General features: G+C 42.2%; 2 protein-coding genes across 6 annotated transcripts; both read right to left on the bottom strand.

Annotated features, from left to right (window-relative positions):
- Window positions 1-485: 485 nt before the first annotated feature.
- lrrc34 (leucine rich repeat containing 34) lies at window positions 486-14,051 on the bottom strand. Of its 3 annotated transcripts, XM_017719260.2 has the most exons (11): window positions 13,673-14,051; window positions 13,458-13,570; window positions 10,614-10,678; window positions 10,429-10,512; window positions 7,258-7,386; window positions 7,073-7,168; window positions 6,832-6,986; window positions 4,964-5,119; window positions 4,738-4,864; window positions 4,411-4,645; window positions 486-638 (listed from the first exon to the last, which is right to left on the bottom strand). In XM_017719260.2, exons 1-10 carry the CDS (start codon window positions 13,906-13,908, stop codon window positions 4,430-4,432), a joined length of 1,377 nt encoding a protein of 458 aa, XP_017574749.2. In that variant the 5' UTR covers window positions 13,909-14,051; the 3' UTR covers window positions 486-638; window positions 4,411-4,429. The 3 variants fall into 3 exon arrangements, with proteins under 3 accessions (XP_017574749.2, XP_017574748.2, XP_037389815.1); XM_017719259.2 differs by lacking the exon at window positions 486-638 and having other exon boundaries at window positions 4,329-4,645; XM_037533918.1 differs by lacking the exons at window positions 486-638; window positions 10,429-10,512 and having other exon boundaries at window positions 4,329-4,645.
- Window positions 14,052-14,111: 60 nt separating this feature from the next.
- Window positions 14,112-20,286, bottom strand: mynn (myoneurin). Of its 3 annotated transcripts, XM_017719234.2 has the most exons (8): window positions 20,210-20,286; window positions 19,174-19,464; window positions 17,518-18,911; window positions 17,173-17,332; window positions 16,129-16,307; window positions 15,746-15,829; window positions 15,548-15,634; window positions 14,112-15,375 (listed from the first exon to the last, which is right to left on the bottom strand). In XM_017719234.2, coding segments are annotated over exons 1-8 (3,003 nt in total). In that variant the 5' UTR covers window positions 20,212-20,286; the 3' UTR covers window positions 14,112-14,569. The 3 variants fall into 3 exon arrangements, with proteins under 3 accessions (XP_017574723.1, XP_017574725.1, XP_017574724.1); XM_017719236.2 differs by lacking the exon at window positions 15,548-15,634; XM_017719235.2 differs by lacking the exon at window positions 20,210-20,286 and having other exon boundaries at window positions 19,174-19,837.
- Window positions 20,287-21,726: the final 1,440 nt, after the last annotated feature.

The raw sequence follows: 21,726 nt of genomic DNA, 5'->3' as shown, positions 1-21,726 counted from the left end.
ATTGTCATGCTGCCCAGCCCAAGTGGCTGGGGCAGTCGTGGGCTGGAGGTTAGGGAACCAGCCCTGTAACCAGAAGGTTGCCAGTTCAATCCCCTTGGCTGAAGTGCCCTTGAGCAAGACACCTAACCCCCAATTGCTCCCTGGGCACCGTGGATAGGGCTGCCCACTGCTCTGGGCAAGTGTGCTCACTGCCCCCTAGTGTGTGTGTGTGTGTGTGTGTGTGTTCACTAGTGTGTGTGTATGTATGTGGGTGTTTCACTTCACGGATGGGTTAAATGCAGAGGTCTAATTTCACAGAGTGCAAACACAGTGACAAATGGTTCTAAATTCTTCATCTATTTCTTAGGGCATTTGTTTATTCTGTTACAAATACTAACATTAATAGAAAATAAAAATTTGCTTATCATCACTAATGCCTAATTTGCACTGTTGGTCAATAAATGATCTGATTTCATTTCTCCTGTTTGTATGGCGGCCTTTTATCCTTCCTTGAAGATACTGTATCTTTGTCTTTCCGCTGCTCTGAAAGTCTTTTTATTTTCTCCAGGTTTCATGATCCTCACAGCTACATCACACCATACACCCCCCAGACCCCCGGGCCAGAATCCACCAGGTCCAGTATGAGTAATCCGTAAAAACTATGGATTTACAACAGAAACACAAATACATAGATTAAAAACTCAAAAGCTAAAGCTGATGTGCTTCAGGCAATTAATGCTGCACACATTTTTAATTATACATTAACTACAAGTAATCAGATCCAAAATGACACGCATACGTAGAGAACCATTTAGTGTAGACGTTACCATGACAACCAGCATCACATGAGTCCAGTCAGAGTGAGATGAGCAGCAGTGAGCAGTGCTTGTGTTTTTAATTACTTTAAAATGATGTCGGACTCAGGAAAACGTCCTTCACATGTCCTTATTAAAGAAGGCCGAGAGGAAGACGTCGTGTTCTGAGACACATAAACTTTCCGATAGGGAATGTAATCAGATACAGGTGTTTACACAGTTATTGTTCTTGTATTTAACGGATTATGTACAGGATTACAGGAAATTGTATTTCAAATGGCCTCAATCAGACTAGACTATTCTGACTGAAGTGTATACATATACGTACTCTATCACGATTGAGCTATTAGTCGGATTATTAACGGATTATTAGGCTGCATGTAAACGTGGGTAGTGGTGATGATAAGATTAAAACAGTGTTAAAAATATTACATTATAGAAAATATTATATTATAAAAAATGTTTTAATTGTACTATTTTGCCTCACATCACAGTGCATCACCGTCACCGTTGTTTAAAAATACATGTTAGGACCAAAGTTTATCTCAAAACAATGCAAAACAATGTCTTAGGCATAAATCAGTGTATCTATAATCGTTTCATGTAATAACTTTCTGGAGCTTTTAGAGGTGGACGTCTGGCTCCCATCACCACCACTGTGAACAAATCTCACTAACTTTCTCTAGAACAAAGCATTTCACATCAAACTGCAACAAGTTAATTAGTTTACTTCACTACTGAATTATGCATAAACTGTGGAAACAGACTGCATTAAGAACGATGATTAAGCGCATTTGCATTTCTGCATTATGAATTGCTGAATGAGGAGTTTCTACTAAGAAGTGCAGGTTATTGGACTCCAGTAAGGCCTTTGGTCGCCCTTTTCTAAGATGTGTGACTAACATTTAGCTAAAACATTAAGATCTTACTCAGAATCTGTAGGCTGTTGTTCTACAGTGCATTTACCATCTCACCCTCCAGAGTTACTGGCAGCTTTTATCAGCTTGATCTTACACATTCTTAAAGAACCGTGTTTCAGTTACTGGCACCCCTCCATCTAGGGCTTTCTGCACGCTTTTCCAAGTTAGCTGCCCTGTGTGTTCTACTGGATGAGATGCAGAAACACATATAAAGGAGTATAATAGCTTTCCTCTGTTTAAAAAAAACAATCTGGCACTGCACACTCGCTTTACCCTCAGAGACCCACGCATTGAGTCTGTTGATGTATTCCGATTTCTTTCCTTTCAAACTGCTATTCTGTAAGAGCTGCACCACCATGCAGTATTTAAATGGCTTGCTTTAGGGCGAATTGTGAGAAAATGCTGCAAAATTACAATGTCCTTTTTTTTATATTACTGAGTCTATTATATATATATATATATATACATAGTACAGACCAAAAGTTTGGACACACCTTCTCATTCAAAGAGTTTTCATTTTCATGACTATGAAAATTGTAGATTCACACTGAAGGCACACATGTGGAATTATATACTTAACAAAAAAGTGTGAAACAACTGAAAATATGTCTTATATATGTCTAGGTTCTTCAAAGTAGCCACCTTTTGCTTTGATTACTGCTTTGCACACTCTTGGCATTCTCTTGATGAGCTTCAAGAGGTAGTCACCTGAAATGGTCTTCCAGCAGTCTTGAAGGAGTTCCCAGAGATGCTTAGCACTTGTTGGCCCTTTTGCCTTCACTCTCCAGCTCACCCCCATCTCGATTGGGTTCAGGTCCGGTGACTGTGGAGGCCAGGTCATCTGGCGCAGCACCCCATCACTCTCCTTCTTGATCAAATAGCCCTTACACAACCTGGATGTGTGTTTGGGGTCATTGTCCTGTTGACCATGAAGGCCTTTTGCACACAGTCTCCTCTTAACAGTTGTTCTAGAGATGTGTCTGCTGCTAGAACTCTGTGTGGCATTGACCTGGTCTCTAATCTGAGCTGCTGTTAACCTGCGATTTCTGAGGCTGGTGACTCGGATGAACTTATCCTGAACTTGGTCTTCCTTTCCTGGGGCGGTCCTCATGTGAACCAGTTTCTTTGTAGCGCTTCATGGTTTTTGCGACTGCACTTGGGGACACTTTCAAAGTTTTCCCAATTTTTCGGACTGACTGACCTTCATTTCTTAAAGTAATGATGGCCACTCGTTTTTCTTTACTTAGAATTTGTATTATGGCAAGAAAAAAGCAGCTAACAGTCTATTCAGTAGGACTATCAGCTGTGTAGGACTATCACCTGACTTCTGCACAACACAACTGATGGTCCCAACCCCATTTATAAGGCAAGAAATCCCACTTATTAAACCTGACAGGGCACACCTGTGAAGTGAAAACCATTTCAGGTGACTACCGCATGCCAAGAGTGTGCAAAGCAGTAATCAAAGCAAAAGGTGGCTACTTTGAAGAACCTAGACATATATAAGACATATTTTCAGTTGTTTCACACTTTTTTAGTATATAATTCCACATGTGTTAATTCATAGTTTTGATGCCTTCAGTGTGAATCTACAATTTTCATAGTCATGAAAATAAAGAAAACTCTTTGAATGAGAAGGTGTGTCCAAACTTTTGGTCTATATATATACACACACACACACACAGGGTCAAAAGTCAGGACACCGCTTTATTTTATTTTATTTTTTATTTTATTATCAACTTTTATCTCTGGGGTCATCTCAAACAAATTGTGTACGCTCAGAAAATCTGCGACAAACGCCACCTTCGGCACCGCGTCGTGGAGGCTTGTGACAGCGTAAAAAATTAAATTAAATAAAACGGTGCCCTGTGTCTTTTGACTCACCCTGTATATATACAGAAAAAACAATATAGACTCAGTGGTATATATCCTTGTGTGTTATAGACTCAGTAATATTAAAAAATTATATATATCCGCAGGATTGAAGTCGGACCCATTGATTATACTGGACACAATGAGGCTGTTGTGTGGACAGTGCTAAAAGAGGTGGTTGGGTTTTTGCAACTTTCACAAAAATTGAGTCACGTTTGGGTGTTTACATGGAATCATACTTAACCATAAACCAAATCTGCTCTGTTCTTTCTCCATACATTAGGCCATGATACAGTTAAGAGTGTGGACTGCTGGGATATGTAGTTTTAGTGACATTCAATCAGAGGTAGGCATAATAGAGCCTGTTACAAAGCACAGAGGGGTTATACAAATCATATACGATGCAGGCTAATAAATAAATGGTTCATTTGCTTTTACAAAAATTCTGCCTTATAACTGCACTACTGTTCAAAATCAATTTGATTTAAAAGTTATAAAATGATCCATATATACTAGTCCTGTGCAAATTGGTGAACACATTTGGAGGTAGATAACGTGAAAAATCACTGTGAACATATAATTACAGTATATACGGAGTCAAAATCTTGGACATATGGAATAAAAATGCCTTTGGGTGTCTCCAAACTTTGAATACAGATGCTTACAGAATTAGATATTTATGTTCTTCCACTCAACAATAACACAAATGCTTGGTCTCAGATACGACACAAAACTTGCCAAATTTAATCCACATGATTTAATCATGCCTTAATACAAAGATCAGCTATTCGAGCTGCAAAAGACTTAGGATATCAGGTTGATACCAGTGCAAGACTGATGAGCTCAACAAGGCTGCAGATCCAGGCAGTGTGATGTGTTCAGTGCCAGGGCTGCATTGCTGGCAGGGTCTCCGTCCTGACCGTAGCTTGGCACCCAGTAGTAATGCCTCTGCAGACCATGGGACATCTCGGCCAAGTAAAATCGGCCGTCCACTTCATAGGGAGACACATCAGTGTGGTCCTTCAACAGGCGCCCGCTAGCAATAAGCTGGGAGAACGCCTGGTTTGGTATAAAAAGCATAATATTACTTTCTCCAACATTACATAAGCAGGTGATGGTCATTGTGGAACATAGATGTCGTGTCATCTTACCACGCAAACTGGCTCCTCGAGTCTGTTACCCCAAATGTAAATGTGCGTCAGATTTGGATTTGTATTCATTGCTTTTGTGAGGGACACCAGTCCAGTCGTGCCAATGCTATTATTTGGGACGGACAGCCTGATAAGAAAGGTCATATTAAATGAAGTGGACATTACAGTTACACCATTGCCACATTTTTAAGTCAGTGTTCAGACTGAAAAAGACGAAGAACCCTACGCTCTGAGTTTGCAGTGTGGGAGCGCTACGGCTTCGCTCAGATACACCGCACCATCGTCTTCAATTCGATTGGAGGACAGGTCTAGAATTTCCAAGGTACTGTTCCGTCTCAGGACTTCTGACAGGCGCTTTGCTCCATCCCTTGTAATTCTGTTACTTGAGAGAAACAAAAATTCGTAATGACTCAATTTTTTTTTTGTTATTGTCTGATTGTCTGGAACGTGCTGTCACTGTTGATTTTGTTAGTTATCTACTGATTTTTTTGATAATCAAGATTAAATATTAAGTGACCCTTATTAGTCCCACAATGGGGAAATTTCAACTCTGCATTTAACCCATCCGTGCAGTGAAACACCACATACACTCTAGTGAGCACACACACACTAGGGGGCAGTGAGCACACTTGCCCGGAGCGGTGGGCAGCCCAATCCGCAGCGCCCGGGGAGCAGTTGGGGGTTGGGTGTCTTGCTCAAGGACACCTCAGTCATGTGCTGTCGGCTCTGGGGATCGAACCGGCGACCTTCCGGTCATGAGGCTGGATCCCTAACCTCCAGCCCACGACTGCCCCATCGAGCCATCATATTTCTTAAGAAAGCCAAACAATAAAAAAAGAGTTAATTGAACAATGTCAAAAAAACCTGCAAGGCCTTGCAAAGATTCCCCAATTTTCTCCACAGTTTAGTCTTCAGTTCCACCTACTAGTTAGGACTCCCCCAGTCACAGTACTAGGAGGGCGAAGGCTAGCACAGGCTTCCTCCGCGACCTGTGAAGAGCCACCACATCTTTTCAAACTGCCGATCACGCAACGTCGTGGGACAGCTGAGTGATGGGGGAGACGGTGGACCATCCTACCCACCCAGAGAGTGAGGCCCATTGTGCTCTCTTGGTCTCCCTGTAGCATCACCAGGGGCCAATGCTTAGACGGTTGTGCCACTTGGGAGCCCCTGATTCCATCATACTTAAGTGAATAAACAAGTCATTTAGAAAAACTTCATAGAGGTTAGCGTTACATGTGTTTATTGGCTCCCCAGGCTCTGTTTCTCGCTGTCAAAGAGGCCAGTAGGAGAATTTAAAATCTGCATTGTTATCATTATCATGTCAAAGAATCATTAACGATTCATCAAAAAAGTCCATTTAAATAGACGATACTTTTGATAACTGCATCAAGTTTAATCAAATACTTGTGACAGCCTTATATTCTTAAAATGTTTGTGATTTTGGTCTCTGGTGTTATCAGGCTCTATTAAACTGCTTCTTTGGCTCGAGGCTCATCAGAGAGAAAGCATCTCAAGGCATTAGAAGGCGAGTCACACTTGCTCACTATAGTTAATTAATTTATTAATAATTTTGTTTATCTGGCAGCTCATAACTACTATGTGTCACTGGTGTTCTGTGCTTTAATGACTGGGTATTTTTATCAAAATAATGCCATATTATCATATTTATTAGTCATTTTAAACAGTTGCACAAGGCCACCTGATCAGCCACCGAGTCAGCCGATTTACAGAATCCTCAGTTTTAACCAGAACGTCACTGGAGTCACCGTCACTGGTGTTACACCATATTCATACAACACCAGTGACTGTACAACATGTTTGGAATTAAGCTCCTTGTTTTATATATAATAATAGAAGATGTTAATGGACATATTAGGATCATTCGGTTTTGGGATGATTTAAAAAAAATGTATCCACCTGAATTCCCACTTCAAATGGAGAACGAGCCATAAAAAGCAGTTATTTTACAGCATCGCACCAAAGCGTTTTTTTGTTTTGGCACCGTAAATTTCAAGAGTGTAATGTGTAAGAATAATAATCCGGAACACCCATCACAGAATTTCAGCTATAGCATAAACAAGCTGTGCTTACCAGCGGAGATCCAGGTACCGCAGTGTGCGGTTTATCATCAAGCCTTCACACAGCCTCTCAACGCCAGAATCAGTCATGCCATGCTTTCCCATGTGAAGCTCCCTCAAGGTCTGATTAACTGCCAACATCCGAGCCATATGGACTGCAGTCTCCTCCTGTCAGATACACCAAACCTGCATTTATCCACCTCACGCTCCAACACGCGAGTCAGGGCGTGTCAGAGGAGCACTGACATTCATACCTGCAGACTGAAGAGAAGCGGTCGGCTGACGTTGATGGAACGAATGCTTCTGTTGCTGTTCAGGACGATAGCAAATGCGATCAGACTCTGCGTGGCCTGCAGAATTGAACAGAACAACGTCAAAGAATGGAAACGTTCAGGCTTTTAAAATGAATGACGCGTTGTTTTATCTTCAGCTGAACTACCAGATCACAGTCAGACACGTCCAGCTCTTCTAACGTGGTGTTGGTCTGCATCATGCTGGCGAAGTGCATGGCACCTTTGTTCCCAATCTTATTGCCAGTCATTCTCAGCCTCTTCAAGGTCGCATTTTGCTGATGAAAGAAATCGCATCATCATTATTATCAGGATTATTATTGCTATACACTACTGTTCAAAAGTTCACTTGCCATATTAAAATTTTTTGTTATATTGTATGTACAATATTAATTAATTAGGCCAATGTAATATTGATACAAATGTAAATGTTCCAACCTTTAAACTATTATAAGGTTTTTATATAAGTAAATAAGGTATTTTTGACGTTTTATTCAATATTTGAAGAACTCTGGACACAAAACGTTGCTGAATCAAACATAATATACTGCAATTTCTATTTACATTTATATTTTTGTCAAGTTATCTGCCTTAAGATGTGATCACCTCTTTTGGAATGTGAAGAATTATGGATATTAATCTTCATTCTTGATGCTATACAGATTTCACAGTCATTTTAGCATCTTCCACAGCTCTTTTAGCCATTCTAGACAGACCTAAAACTTTTATATTTGTATTTACTGCTTACTCATCTCATAGTTATTATTCGAAATCATGCGGGGACATCCACAAAAAAAACCCCAACAAAAAACAGAAAACTAAAAGACGAGAGACAAACATCATCTCTGCACCACAGAGAAAAGTCTAAAAGAGAAGCACAGGAATGTACAGAAAATAAGAATAAACAACAATGCTGGAGGTACAAACAACAGCGTACATCAAGGAAGGAGGGAAAACAAAAGATTTCACCCAGAGAGAACAAGAAGCAGCTGGGAGTGCAGGGTGGGGTTACAGAGTAAACACAGGTGATACTGATGACGGAGGAGCAGAGCTGAGCTAGATAGATACAAGCCTGGGCAGGGAAACCACTGTCATTTCCATGTGTATACACACCAATCAGGCGTAACATCATGACCACCTCCTTGTTTCTATGCTCATTGTCCATTTTATCAGCTCCACTTACTGTACAGCTGCACTTTGTAGTTCTACAGTTACAGACTGTAGTCCATCTGTTTCTCTGATACTTTGTTAGTTAGGGTGTTACTTTCACCCTGTTCTATATATATATATATATATATATATATATATATATATATATATACACACACACACACACACACACACACACACACACACACTATATTTCCAAAATTATTCACTTTACACTCGACACAGTGCAGTCAGACAAGTACCGTCTCCTGGCAACTGCCAAACTCGTCCATCGGATTGCCAGATGGAGAAGCGTGATTGGTCACTCCAGAGGACACATCTCCACTGCTCTAGAGTCCAATGGCGGCGCTTTACACCACTGAATTTGATGCTTTGCATTGCACTTGGTGATGTTAGGCTTGGATGCAGCTGCTCTGCCATGGAAACCCATTCCATGAAGCTCTCTACGCTGTTCTTGAGCTGATCTGAAGGCCACATGAAGGTTGGAGGTCTGTAGTGATTGACTCTGCAGAAAGTTGGCGACCTCTGCACACTATGCAGCTACATTGTGCCAAGTGTAAAGTTTGGTGGAGGGGGGATCATGGTGTGGGGGTGTTTTTCAGGAGTTGGGCTCGGCCCCTTAGTTCCAGTGAAAGGAGCTCTTAATGTTCAGCTCCAAGAGATTTGGGACAATTTCGTGCTCCCAACTTTGTGGGAACAGTTTGGGGACGGCCCCTTCCTGCTCCAACATGACTGTGCACCAGTGCAAAAAGCAGGTCCATAAAGACACGGATGAGCCGGTTTAGTGTGGAAGAACTTGACTGGCCTGCACAGAGTCCTGACCTCAACCTGATAGAACACCTTTGGGATGAATTAGAGCGGAGACTGTGAGCCAGGCCTTCTCGTCCAACATCAGTGTCTGACCTCACAAATGCGCTTCTGGAAGAACGACATCATATGAAACCCTATGGATTAAGAATGGGATGTCACTCAAGTTCATATGCATGTAATAACATAATGTGAGGGAGCTTTCAGAGCCATAAAGCTCTTCAGATGTCTCATTCTTATCACCACCACTGTGAACAATTTTGACTTTCTCTAGAACGGAGCACTTCACACCAAACCTCTCTAGACGACTATGTCTATATCTCAACTGTTTAATTATGCAGAATGTTTTAAAAAATGGTTGAGTTCCCCTTTAAGTATAATTATAATTAATTAATATATAGTATAAATATAATAAAAGTGCACAAAGCAGGTCCATAAAGACATGGATGAGCGAGTTTAGTGTGGAAGAACTTGACTGGCCTGCACAGAGTCCTGACCTCAACCTGATAGAACACCTTTGGGATGAATTAGAGCGGAGACTGTGAGCCAGTCCTTCTCGTCCAGCATCAGTGTCTGACCTCACAAATGCTCTTCTGGAAGAACGGTCAAAAATTCCCATAAACACACTCCTAACCCTTGTGGAAAGCCTTCCCAGAAGAGTTGAAGCTGTTATAGCTGCAAAGGGTGGGCCAACATCATATTAAACCCTATGGATTAAGAATGGGATGTCAAGTTCATATGCGTGCGAAGACAGACGAGCCAATACTTTTGGAAATATTGTGTGTGTGTGTGTGTGTGTGTGTATATATATATTGTATGTCAATATATTACATATGACAGTAATATTATTAATATTAGTACTGCTGTTACATTATAATAATTAATATTAGCATTTATTACACTGCTAGAGCTAAGAGAGTACAATATAATACTAGCATCATTTTATTTTTTTTTTAAAGCTGGGTGAGGAATCGTTGGCTGCACCATAAACCCCCTTCTATAGAAATGAACTTTTTTCCAATTACATAATGTTTAGCTTATTCCTAACATTTCAGGTACAGTGTGATGTGCTACAGGTAGCTGTGAAGCCGTTTGCCCTACTCACAGTGAGTTACCAGTGGGAGTGAAAAAAAGGAAAATAACCATCCAGTTAAATACAAAGAGATGAGCAGTTCATAAGGAGTTCATGAAGGAACTCTAGCATCTCAAGTGTAGTGACGTTATATGATATACCCCATTTTTAATAATATAAAAGAAATGTAATGACAGCATTAAAAAGGTGGAATATCATGAACTGGGCTACACTGTAGGACTAATGAAAGGAAACAGGGTTTCACTCTTACATGCAAACTTTTTGCGATCCGCTCGGCTCCCTCGGCTTCTATATTGTTGCACAGAAGATCAAGCGACTGCAGGGCCACGTTCTCCTGCAAGACAGTGTTTTTCACACAGGTGCGGCTGTTCACCTAGATTTCTGGTGGACACTCGGGTGAAGCTGGACGCAAGCGGTTAAGATCAGAACAGTTACCTGAATGAGATCAGCCAGATGTCCAGCTCCCTCATCTGAGATCCAGTTATACCTCAGATCTAAAGCTGAACAGGGATACTGAAATGAACTGAAATGTCCATCAATCTGAGAAATTCATCTGACAATTTTTTGCTTTATGGGGGAAAAAAAAACATTTGATGCCGTGTATCTGCAACGCACTGAAGAACAGGGTAAAAGGGGGTAACAAAGCATCAGAGAAACAGATGGACTACAGTCTCTAACTGTAGAACTACAAAGTGCAGCTATACAGTAACTGGCTTGGACGTGTGCTGTACGGATAAGGAAAACAACAAATGGTCAACTCTGGATAAATCTAGAGCTTACCAGCTTTTAAACAGAAGAGCTCTGACAGATCAAATCTGGTCATTTAATGAGGCACAACACTATTTTTAATGATAAACACCAAGTCAGCGTGACAGGGTGGAAAGCAAAACATAGCCTATGAAACATTTTTTCTTCAAATAATTTCAACGCATAATAAATAAAAAGGCTAGTAAGACGTTGGACCCCCTTTTGCCTTCAGAACTGCTTTTATTGTCATTGGCCTTAACTAGCACAGGCCTTATACACTCACCGGCCACTTTATTAGGTACACCTTGCTAGTAAAAGGTTGGACCCCCTTTTGCCTTCAGAACTGCCTTAATTCTTCGTGTCAGACTTTCAACAAGGTGTTGGAAACGTTCCTCAGAGATTTTGGTTGGTTATTTGAGTTCCTGTTGCCTGTCTATCATCTGGAACCAGTCTGCCCATTCTCCTCTGACCTCTCACATCAACAAGGCATTTTCGTCCACACAACTGACCGCTCACTGGATATTTCCTCTTTTTGGACCGTTCTCTGTAAACCCTAGAGATGGTTGTGCGTGAAAATCCCAGTAGATCAGCAGTTTCTGAAATACTCAGACCAGCCCGTCTGGCTCCAACAACCACGCCACGTTCAAAGCCCCTTAAATCCCCTTTCTTCCCCGTTCTGATGCTCGGTCTGCACTTCAGCAAGTTGTCTTGACCACCTCTACATGCCTAAATGCATTGATTGATTGGCTGATTAGCTATTTGTGTTAACAAGCAACTGTACCTAATAAAGTGGCTGGTGAGTGAATGTTGTGATATTGGGAAAACATATTTTTGCTAAGGCGAAAGACTGATGTTAAAGACTTTTATTTTGTAATAGTTGTGAATGGTGATCTGTGTGTACTCTTCAAAGACTTTTTCTTTATATTATTATTTTTTAATTATATATAAATGAACATTCATTTCTTATATTTATGCTTGAAAAACACTGATTTTTGTTTCTTATACACGGCGTCAAATGCTCGTTTTATTTTTCTGTTTTTGACAGTTTGGAGGACTTCTATTAAAGGGGAACTCCACCAATTAAAATAAAAATGTACATAATTAGACGGTTGAGATGCAAACACAGTCATTCAGCGTGATTGTCTGAAATGCTTCGTTTTAGAGCAAATTAGACAGTCAGAATAAGTTCACAGTGGTGGTGATAGGAACCAGACATCCGCCTCTAAAAGCTCCCTCACAGAAAGTTATTACATACAACGCTTACGAACACGCTGCCTGGTTTTGCTTTAAATTTATGGCTTGAAATATACATTAATCCATTTAGTTTGATCCATTCATGACAGAGGTGCACATGTGGGGCGCTGTGAGAAGTTTTACAGACTTATGACTATTTTTACCATCATCAACACCACATGTGTAGGTTCACCGGTGGTTTAGGATGGTAAATAAAATGTCTACATTTATGTTGTAGATCTGGTGACTCCTGGTTCCTATCAAGACCACTGTAAAAGAAATGAGTCTCTACTTAAGCAATAGAACTCCTGAGGTCATGTGTTATCGCGAAATAACATCACGGCTGTGATTTGGTCGCCGTAGATCTCTATCAAGTATCTCTATCGCTTTTTAGTTAAATAAATACAGTAAGAAATTAATAAACCGGCTGTGAACGCGGCGTTTAATATGCTTCAGCTAACGTTCACAGATCCTTCCGCCAAATTACAGGTCCTTACCCAGCAGCTTGTTGCTATGTCAGAGTAACAAGCTCCGCCCACTCGCTGCTCAGCAGGCAGTCCGTTCTCCAGCTCCTTCACAAAATTCCCAAACCGTCATCCTCACTGAGCAGCTTCTCTGTTTTTAATTTTGGCAGTTTTGTGGCTCATTCATTTTTGGCTGATTCCAGGTCGTTTAGCTGTTCCTCTGCCAACGCTACCGAGAAGACAGTTCGGCCAAAATCGTCTGTCGGTCAGATGTGGTCTTAACCGTATCCGTTTGTGGCAAAATAAGAAGTAAAAGCGTTCAAATGGCTTGAGCGTCTCCTACAGCTGTGAAAGTCGTTGCTTAGCAACGGCGTCTGAGCGGAGTGATACAGTGTTTGTGAAAAACCTGTGATGTTATGGTGAAACAACAGCAGCTCGAATGCCTCTCGACCAATCAGCTCGCATGGCCCAAACTGCTGTATAAATTGCACTACTTCACATTTTTGGCAGACGCTCTTATCCAGAGCGACTTAGTTTGACCATTTTACACAAGTAGGCGAAGGTGGTGTTAGGAGTCTTGCCCAAGGACTCTAGGACTCTTATTGGTTTAGTGTAGGGAGCTTAACCAGGTGGGCATTGAACCCCAGTCCACAGCCTAGAAGGCAGAGATGTTACCCACTACACTAACCAACCACATCGAGCCACTCTGAACCACCGCTTGCATCTCAACCGCAGAAATTTTGAAAAACTGATGGAGCTCCCCTTTAAGCCTCAGTATGCACCGTAGGCCTTTGGGAACCGGTGCATAAAGACAAACCGAGAAGCGAGAACCCACCTTTCACTGTCAGATCACTGCGGAGCGTTTTCGACAAAACTAGGAGGTCATTATCGGTCAGCCTGATCACGTCCTTCACCCGATCGTTTCCTGCCAGTCTGAGCGAAACACCGCTGGAAAGAGTGAACAAGCAGAGAGAAACTTACAGCCAAGCTGAGCTGAGCTCGCTCACCTCCATCAACTCCCAATGAAAACAGCACGCACAGAGAACCGACCTGCCGCGGATCTGCGTCTCTTTCAGCACTTGGGAAATAAAGACACTGGCAGACAGATGAAGGTCATCACAGACGGACAAATAAAGCCCCTCCAGGTCGCCCATGCTGGTCACCAGACTAGCAAAACTTGGAGAACCTGACTTATGCGTCTTTATTTTCGCGTTGCTGTAGCAACAGCGCCACAGCGGCCTCATCTGGCAGTAGCGTGTAATTACACCAGGGGTCAAAAAAATCATAACAATAAATAACGGTAGATCGCGCTAATATGAGTATGAAATTAAATTTAATTTGTATGAATAGCTAAGCTGTTCATGTTGAGGTTGTAAATCACATGTAACAGGCTACGCATGTCTACGCATTACTGTTCAGAGCTCTACAACACAACTGCACAAATAATAATAATAATAATAATAAAAAAAAAAGAAAAATCACACACACCGAGTGATAATTTGTCATGTTTTTCATCTCAAAACAGAACAAAACTCTAATAATACGAAGTAGTAATGAGTCAATAGCAAGTTGCAGGACATTATTAAACAGCTTAAATGTTAACTTAAGCATCCCTTCTTTCTGCAGTTAACAGACGCCTTTACACCGTCGAAATCATACAAATATAAAACCACACTGTATGACACCATTGTAAATATGATCGGGAATATCGTCCGGAATCTTACTTTTTCAGTACTGAAAAACTTCAATTAAAAAAAAAAATACATAAAAATTACTTCTTCACATTGTAGTACACTCAAGACTGTAGGGGAGGGGGGGCAGTTGATCTTTTGTTGCCCTAAAACTATACATAGCAACAGGAATCTTAAGCCATAAAGACCAGATCTTTTTTGTTTGTTTTTTTTTTTACCCCAGAAGAGACATTTCATACGGAGGTATGGCTGCGCTTTAATCAATCGTCTGAACAATGACAATCTGGGCATGCTCCATCTCAGAGGACCCAGGAATTTCATACTGCTGTACAACATATCTCACTTGCTCCGAGCCTGCTCCATGCTGGAAAAGCACTGGAGTTTCATCAGATTCATCATGTTGGATGATCATTGGTGATCCTGAGCCCTCTGAATGTTGGATGATCACTGGCTGCCCCGAGGCCTCCGAATGTTGGATGATCATAGGCTGTCCTGAGGCCTCTGAATGCTGGATGATCATAGGCTGTCCTGAGGCCTCCGAATGCTGGATGATCATAGGCTGTCCTGAGGCCTCCGAATGCTGGATGATCATAGGCTGTCCCGAGGCCTCCGAATGCTGGATGATCATTGGGGTGTCGCCCGACTCTGCGTGCTGAATGATCATTGGTGTCTCTGCAGATTCTGCATGTTGAATAATCACTGAGGCCTCTGAAGAGTCTCCATGTTGAATGATCATCGGCGATCCTGAGATCATTTGTGCTCCTGCAGATTCAGCGTGTTGGAAGATCACTGGTGCCTCTGAACCATCTGCATGCTGGATGATCATTGGTGATCCTGTAGCATCTGAATGCTGGATGATCATTGGGGTCTCCGTCTGATGCATGATCATTGAGGTCTCTGAGGGCATCGTGGCCAGTGCCGAATCTGCTGGAAAACTCGGTTCTGGGGATTCGGCTAAAACGGAACGCACTCGCGCGATCAGGCCTTGGTGGTCAATTGGGATGTTGATCGGACTCTGGATAGGCTCGCTTTTCGGTGGCTCGCCGTCTTGCTCTGGTGGAGCTGAAAAGCAATAAGAAAGCAAGTATAAATCTTGTGACTGTGTGTGCATAAAGACTTTGTGTGTGTAAGTGGGCACACGCACACACACACACACACACACACAAATACTAATACATGCTACATATGCTAAATACTACATTTTTTTTACTCTCATGCTGGACTCCCTACATACCATTATGTTTTAAAGCTCTGTGCTTCTTCAGGCTATAAATGTCTGAGAGAGTATTTCCACATATATTGCAGATCACTCTCCTCGAGCCTAAATCGAGAAATACATGAATTAGCACATCTTACGCTACAATAAAAGACAACAAATAAAAAACTAAGCTACGCTTCAGGATACACATTTAATTACATTTTTCTGACTCACCATTATGGATGTCCATATGCTTCCTAAGTTCTCCAGATGTTAAGCAGGGTTTCCCACAGTCCAAGCAGATATAAGGGGTTACGCCTAAAAATAATAATTAAAAAAAAAAGAGACCATTCCTAAACACTCACTAACAAACATAAAATGGTACCATAATGGTGGTACATAAAATGCCAAGATGCACTATAGTATGCAGTAATATACACCAAGCATGTGGACACCTGACCATCACACCTATGTTTAGCAACAAGTGTGGCTGAGAAACCTGATCTCCATAATTAGGAGGGGTGTTATTGCAGTTTTGGTCATATAACGCATTTAACCCCTTAAATTTCTGTCTCCTTCCAGTTTTCTTGTCTCACACCTTTGTCTTTTCTGCTTACCTGTGTGTTTCCTGGAGTGCGAGATCAGTGAGCTGGAAACAGCAAAGGACATGCCACACGTGTCACAGATGTATGGCTTCTCCCCTGTGTGTCGGCGTTTGTGGTACATCAAGGTGCTGGCCTGGGTGAAACGCTTGCCACACTCACTACATTCATAAGGCTTTTCTCCACTGTGCGTCCTGTATCAGGATCAACATTGGAAAAATAAACACATTTTACGCTACAAGGGTCCTTAAAGTCCCAGGAAACACAGCCCAAGCATAAGATACAGTTAAGTACATCACTTAATTTCAGCATCATGTTTGTATGATATTGGAATGAAGTGTTATACTAAACATCCAACAAACGTCGAATGAAGAATTACAAGACAGAAACGTAACAGAACACTGCTTTTCACATGCTGGTCGGATCTGAGAACCATCTGTATGTGGTCCTAACGTTTCCATGAGCACTTGTGGCTGACATCCCTTTGTCAAACACTCCCAGCCTGCTATAGCACTAAAGCAGAACTAAACACAACCAGCGAAGTGGGGAGAAATGAGTGAAACTGGCCTTACACTATATTGTGAACCCTGCTGTGCCCACGGCTCAATAAAAACATCCAACAGTAAAAGTTGTAACTCACTTTACTGCTGGATGCGCATCCAGAGAACGCCGGCATGCTAACTGAACGAACAGATGAATAAAGCGACAGGCAGATGACAGACAGAAGAGCTAGCTTGACAGCTTGGTTACATTACTTAGGTTCGTTTTTCGCTAGCTTTCGTTTTCAGACTCGGGCAGAGAGAAACTGCGTGGGTGGGACCACATCTTGTGATTGGTGAGGGGACTGCTTACGTAAGTTCTATCCAAGATCAGCATCACTCAGTTTACATTCAAAAAGGGAGGATATTGGCAAAATATACCAGCCATCCTTAGACACTAGAAAGTCAATCATAGGACATACTTTGTACAAGATAAACGTGCTAAGAAAGAAAGCAAGGATTTAGGTTCCCTGGGGCTTTTATGTATAACGCTTAACTGATGTATACCAAAGAAACCCACCTCATATGGATTTTAAGATTGCTGGACGTGGCAAAAGCAGCAGGGCAGACGTCACACTTGTGCGGCTTCTCTTCTCCGTGATGCATTCGGCAGTGATAGACTAACTGGCATTTCTGGGCAAAGCGTGCATCACAGTGGGTGCAGGTGAATGGCTTCTCTCCTGCACGCATGAAGAAACAAACAATAGCAGAACAAATATTAACACAATCCAACAATTAAGTGAATTAAAAGAACGAGATAAATTTCTCTTTACACAGACCTCAGCACTGATTTACTTGGCAAAAGCTATATAAACAAAGCCTTTAATCCATTTCTGGACATTTTCAGTCTGCACATTTAACATACCTGTGTGAATTCGCATGTGTGTCTTGAGCTGGTTTCCCTGCCTGAAGCAGCGCGAACAGAGCTGGCACTGATAAGGTTTGATCCCCTTGTGAATGCGCATGTGTCTGCGCAGACTGCTCATCTCTGAGAACAGGTTCCCACAGATGTTGCAGATAGGCCGGAGCTTACTTTGCCCAGGCTTGGCGTCCTCTTCCTCAACCCATTCATCAGCACCTTCTTCCTCACATTCCTCATCGTTTTCTTCATTGCTGGCTTGGCTCTCCCTCAGCTTTCTGCTCAGGCTTCTCTTACGGTTACTCGTCCGTACCTTCTTGGCCGGACTGACATCAGAAGACGTCTCACCCTCATCGTCTATGTTATTTTCATCATCCAGGGCATCAGAGTGGGCTGTCTTCGCCTTGTCTCTCTCTTCATCTCCCTCTTCCTCTTGGGAATTTTCTTGCTCTGCACCTTCTTCTAGGTTCACAGACGTTTCTGATGGCAGAGGCCTAATCCGCGGCCTGCCTCTCTTACGCACAGCTCCTTCCTTTTCTTTAACCGGTGTAGAAACCTCCTCCGCATTGGTCGCATCTGGTGCCTCGGAAGGCAGCGGCTTCGTTCGCGGCCGACCCCGTCCTCGTTTAACGACAACAACTTCTTCAGCGTTGTCCACTTCTGACTTTGTCCTATCTTCATCTTTCTCAACATCCTCTCCTCCTTCTTTTGTGTTTACCTCCTCTGTCTCTCCATCTGGCTCGACAGACTCGGGTGGTTCAGAAGTGGTTTGAGGTCCTTCACATTCAGTGCCTTCCGTCTCGTTATTGTTTGCTAGTATAGTGCTTTCTTCAGTGCTAGTACAGTCTGCTGTTTCAGATGGCAACGGTCTTATCCGTGGCCGGCCTCTTGGCCTTCCAGTTCCTCTCTTTACTATGCTGCTCTGCGTAGTTGAACTTTCCTTAGCTGCTGCAAAATCAGTTCTATCACAAGATAAGGGTCTCACCCGAGGCCGACCTCTGGGCCTGCCCCTTCCTCGCCCTCTTCCCCTTGGAGAAATGGGGCTATCTTTCTCTGTCTCGTCCTCATAAAGACGAGTTTTGGGCTTCCTATTCCTCTTCTCCGTGCTCTGTCTGGGTTGCTCGCCGGACGACTGCGACTCATCAGCTGAAGCTGCTGCTTCCTGCTCCTCACCGTTCTTTTCTCCTTCCTTTCTCAGCCTCTCTCTTTCCTCCACCTCCTCAATTGGTTCAAGCGGCTCATAGTCATCCGGGCTCAGTGGGGATCGTGGATCCATGTCTTCTGTGCCTCTCGCATTAGCAGGACTGTCTTTGATGTTCTTCTGAGGCCGAGTACAAAGAGCCACCACCTCTTGAATTCCAAGGTAAGACGCTGCTTTTTGAACGCCTGGAGCCTCATCCCTGAGGGACATGCAGCAAAGACGGAAGGATATTTTTTACACAATAAATAAACTACAAGTTACAAGTTTCACAGAGTTTAGTGCAAGGGCTCCTAAGCGCAGACCCCATACTACACATATGATGGTGCGCTCTGTCTTCTAGCAGATCCAATTAAACAATGTAACAAGCTCCCTAAGGAAACAAAGCACAAAACCCTGTATAACATGGGTTCTCAAGGACTCACTTCGGATTAAGAGCTTTAGTGTTAGGCTGAAGTACTCACCCATCCATGGTCAAGTTCCCTGTATACATGTAATCCAGCAACTTCTCAAACACGGTGCCATCCACCCAGTCTGGATCCAGTGTTATGGTGGCATCTTCTCTTCCAGCATCTATACACTGCGTAGAGAAATACTCACTAAAGGCAGCCAGCACATTATGGTGAGCTTCATACCGAGCTGGTCCTATGGCCACCGTGCAGTCGCAGAGGAACCCTCTTTCTCTCTGCTTTCTCAGCTTCTCCAGGAGGAGCTCGCTGTGAGGAACGCGGCTCATGGTGCGGGACTCGACAGACCTGCAGTTAAAAGATCAAAAACATCACAATTCATTCATTCATTCAGTGAACCTACTCGTCAAAACCGTTTCCACGATTAACGCCGAAAAAATAAAGAAAATGTACATATTACGAGGCTAGGCTTTGCTTCTTATTCGAATTTTCCCGGTCCACCTTAAATGGTGCAGCAGTAACAGGCGCAGGAATGTAACTGCTGCACCATTTAAGGTGGAACGGGGGAAATTCGAACATGGAGCTAGCGAATAAGAAGCTGACTTCGGCTTCATGTACGTTTTGGCAACCTATACATTAAATAACCACATAGTTATATGAATAACTTTAAGGAAACATCGCTCGCTGGTAATCGGTCTCGAGTCTGAGAGCAGCGCTGATTAAAAATAAAAGTTCCCGCCTGTAAAAAGTTGGCTAGCTAACGTAAACACGATGCTAACGACAGAGCCGACGAACGGAGACGTTGCTTCGAGATAAATTTAAATATTTTTAATATTTCTATTTTTTAAATTACGCCCTAAATTACGAAGCGTTATCCTTGTGCCCCCCCAGACGGCAACTTTGCAAGTTTTTGACATTCAAAACAAAGGGCTCTTATTTCGAAAACGGCTCGATCCGGTTGCGGCGCGAGCCTCGATTCAAATGTTTAACGGCGGCCGCCGCCGCGCAGCGCTCAGCGCGGAGTGGCCGTTATTAAACACGCGGTCGGGATTTCTGTAATTACGCCCGAAACGGGTTTAAAACGATGTCTTACATTAATACAACAGTAGATTAAAGTCCTTCGGGGTGGTCGGCCATTTTCAGGATCTTCTAAGGGACCTGGCAGTTGACGCAACATCCGCTTTGAGTTTTTTTGAAAGATCTATTCCGACCGATCCTCTAGGTGGCGCTGCGAACACAAGCTTTCGGCGGAGCTCTTAATACGGCGACATGGTGATGGTTTTCAAATAAATCTGGCCAAGAATTAATATATTAATACGTCAAATTACACACACGACATAATATGTTGAGGCCGCGAGTAAAATTTCTCATAACTCGTGGCCTCAATATGATAGTGTGGCCCCAGGATAGAGTATATAGTATAGAGGCTATACTATGGCCTCTATGGTAATTTGTGGCCTAAACACAGTGATTCATGGCCTCAACGTAGTAAATTGTAACCTCAAAATAGTCATCTGTGGCTTATTATTACTATTAAATATATGAATTTGTGGTCTCAGTCCCGTAAATTGTCGCCTCAAAATAGTAATGTGGCTATTACTACTATTCAATATATGAATTTGTGGTCTCAGTATAGTGATGGCCTTAATGTATTAATGTGTGGTCACACCTTATTAAAAATAAGCACTATGTCATCTTATTGAGGCCACAAATTAATATACAGGGTGTCCCAAGAAAACTCACATAATTTTGTAGTGTAATAACAGCCAATTCTCCCTGAAATGATCCCAAATTTTACCTAAGCGTGTAAAAGCTTTCATTTTTAATGTTTTTTCATGTTGAAAAATGGAATCGTCACTCAGAACATTTGCGAAGCTGTGAACTTGGTTATAAAATCAACATCCGTCTGAATTTCTTGCTCGAATTTTTATAAATCAATCTCGTTTTGTTCATCACGAAGCCTTGTTAATTTCGTTTGCCTACGTCATGTAGTTACTCAGATATTCACATCTCAAACGATATACTTTTTTTTTTAGTTAAGCTTCTCATAATATATTAATCTGTGGCCTCAACATAGTAACTCATGGCCTCAATATATTACTCTGTGGCCACACCTTGTTGAAAGATAATAACTATGTCCAACTTTATGAGATATGAATTGCTCTGTAACATACACTCACCATCCACTTCATTATAAACGTACCTTGTCTGTCCACCCATAGGCCATTGCATGTTGGCGACGGCATCTGTACTGCTTTGTGATTGGTCACAATTCTGACTTCTGCGGTTTATCATTTCATTTTTTTTAAATCACAGAACCTAAGAAACCTCAGTTCCCATGCAGACAGATTCTGGATCTACTAAGACGGTCTGCTGCAGGTTACTCTGTACTTAATAGGAAATTCAACTGATTTGTATAAAATTTCCACATAATGAAATGGTTACGACGTAAACAAATTCATGTGAAATGCTCTATTCTCGAGAAAGTCCGAACTAGTGGTGGTGTTAGGAACCAGATGTATGAATAATTCAATGTTCCTAAAAGCTCTTACAGAAAATTATTACATGAAATGGTTTCTAATAAGCTGTCTGGCATCTGAGACATGGTTG

Source organism: Pygocentrus nattereri, chromosome 24 (assembly GCF_015220715.1).
Source record: "Pygocentrus nattereri isolate fPygNat1 chromosome 24, fPygNat1.pri, whole genome shotgun sequence".
NCBI classification, from domain to species: Eukaryota; Metazoa; Chordata; class Actinopteri; order Characiformes; family Serrasalmidae; genus Pygocentrus; species Pygocentrus nattereri.
The sequence above is the reverse complement of the archived record's forward strand: the minus strand, read 5'-3'. Positions and strand labels throughout refer to the sequence as shown.

What these genes read in the sequence shown, in the direction of transcription:
- mynn (XM_017719234.2), bottom strand. An exon ending in GCATATGGACATCCATAATG is followed by an intron (nt 15,635 to 15,745) that starts GTGAGTCAGAAA and finishes TTCTCGATTTAG; the next exon opens with GCTCGAGGAGAGTGATCTGC. An exon ending in CAGAGCTTTAAAACATAATG is followed by an intron (nt 15,376 to 15,547) that starts GTATGTAGGGAG and finishes ATTGCTTTTCAG; the next exon opens with CTCCACCAGAGCAAGACGGC.
- lrrc34 (XM_017719260.2), bottom strand. Translation starts at nt 13,908, where the DNA reads ATGATTTTTTTGACCCCTGGTGTAATTACACGCTACTGCCAGATGAGG. An exon ending in CGCTTCTCTTCAGTCTGCAG is followed by an intron (nt 6,987 to 7,072) that starts GTATGAATGTCA and finishes TGTATCTGACAG; the next exon opens with GAGGAGACTGCAGTCCATAT. An exon ending in CCACACTGCAAACTCAGAGC is followed by an intron (nt 4,865 to 4,963) that starts GTAGGGTTCTTC and finishes CTTTCTTATCAG; the next exon opens with GCTGTCCGTCCCAAATAATA.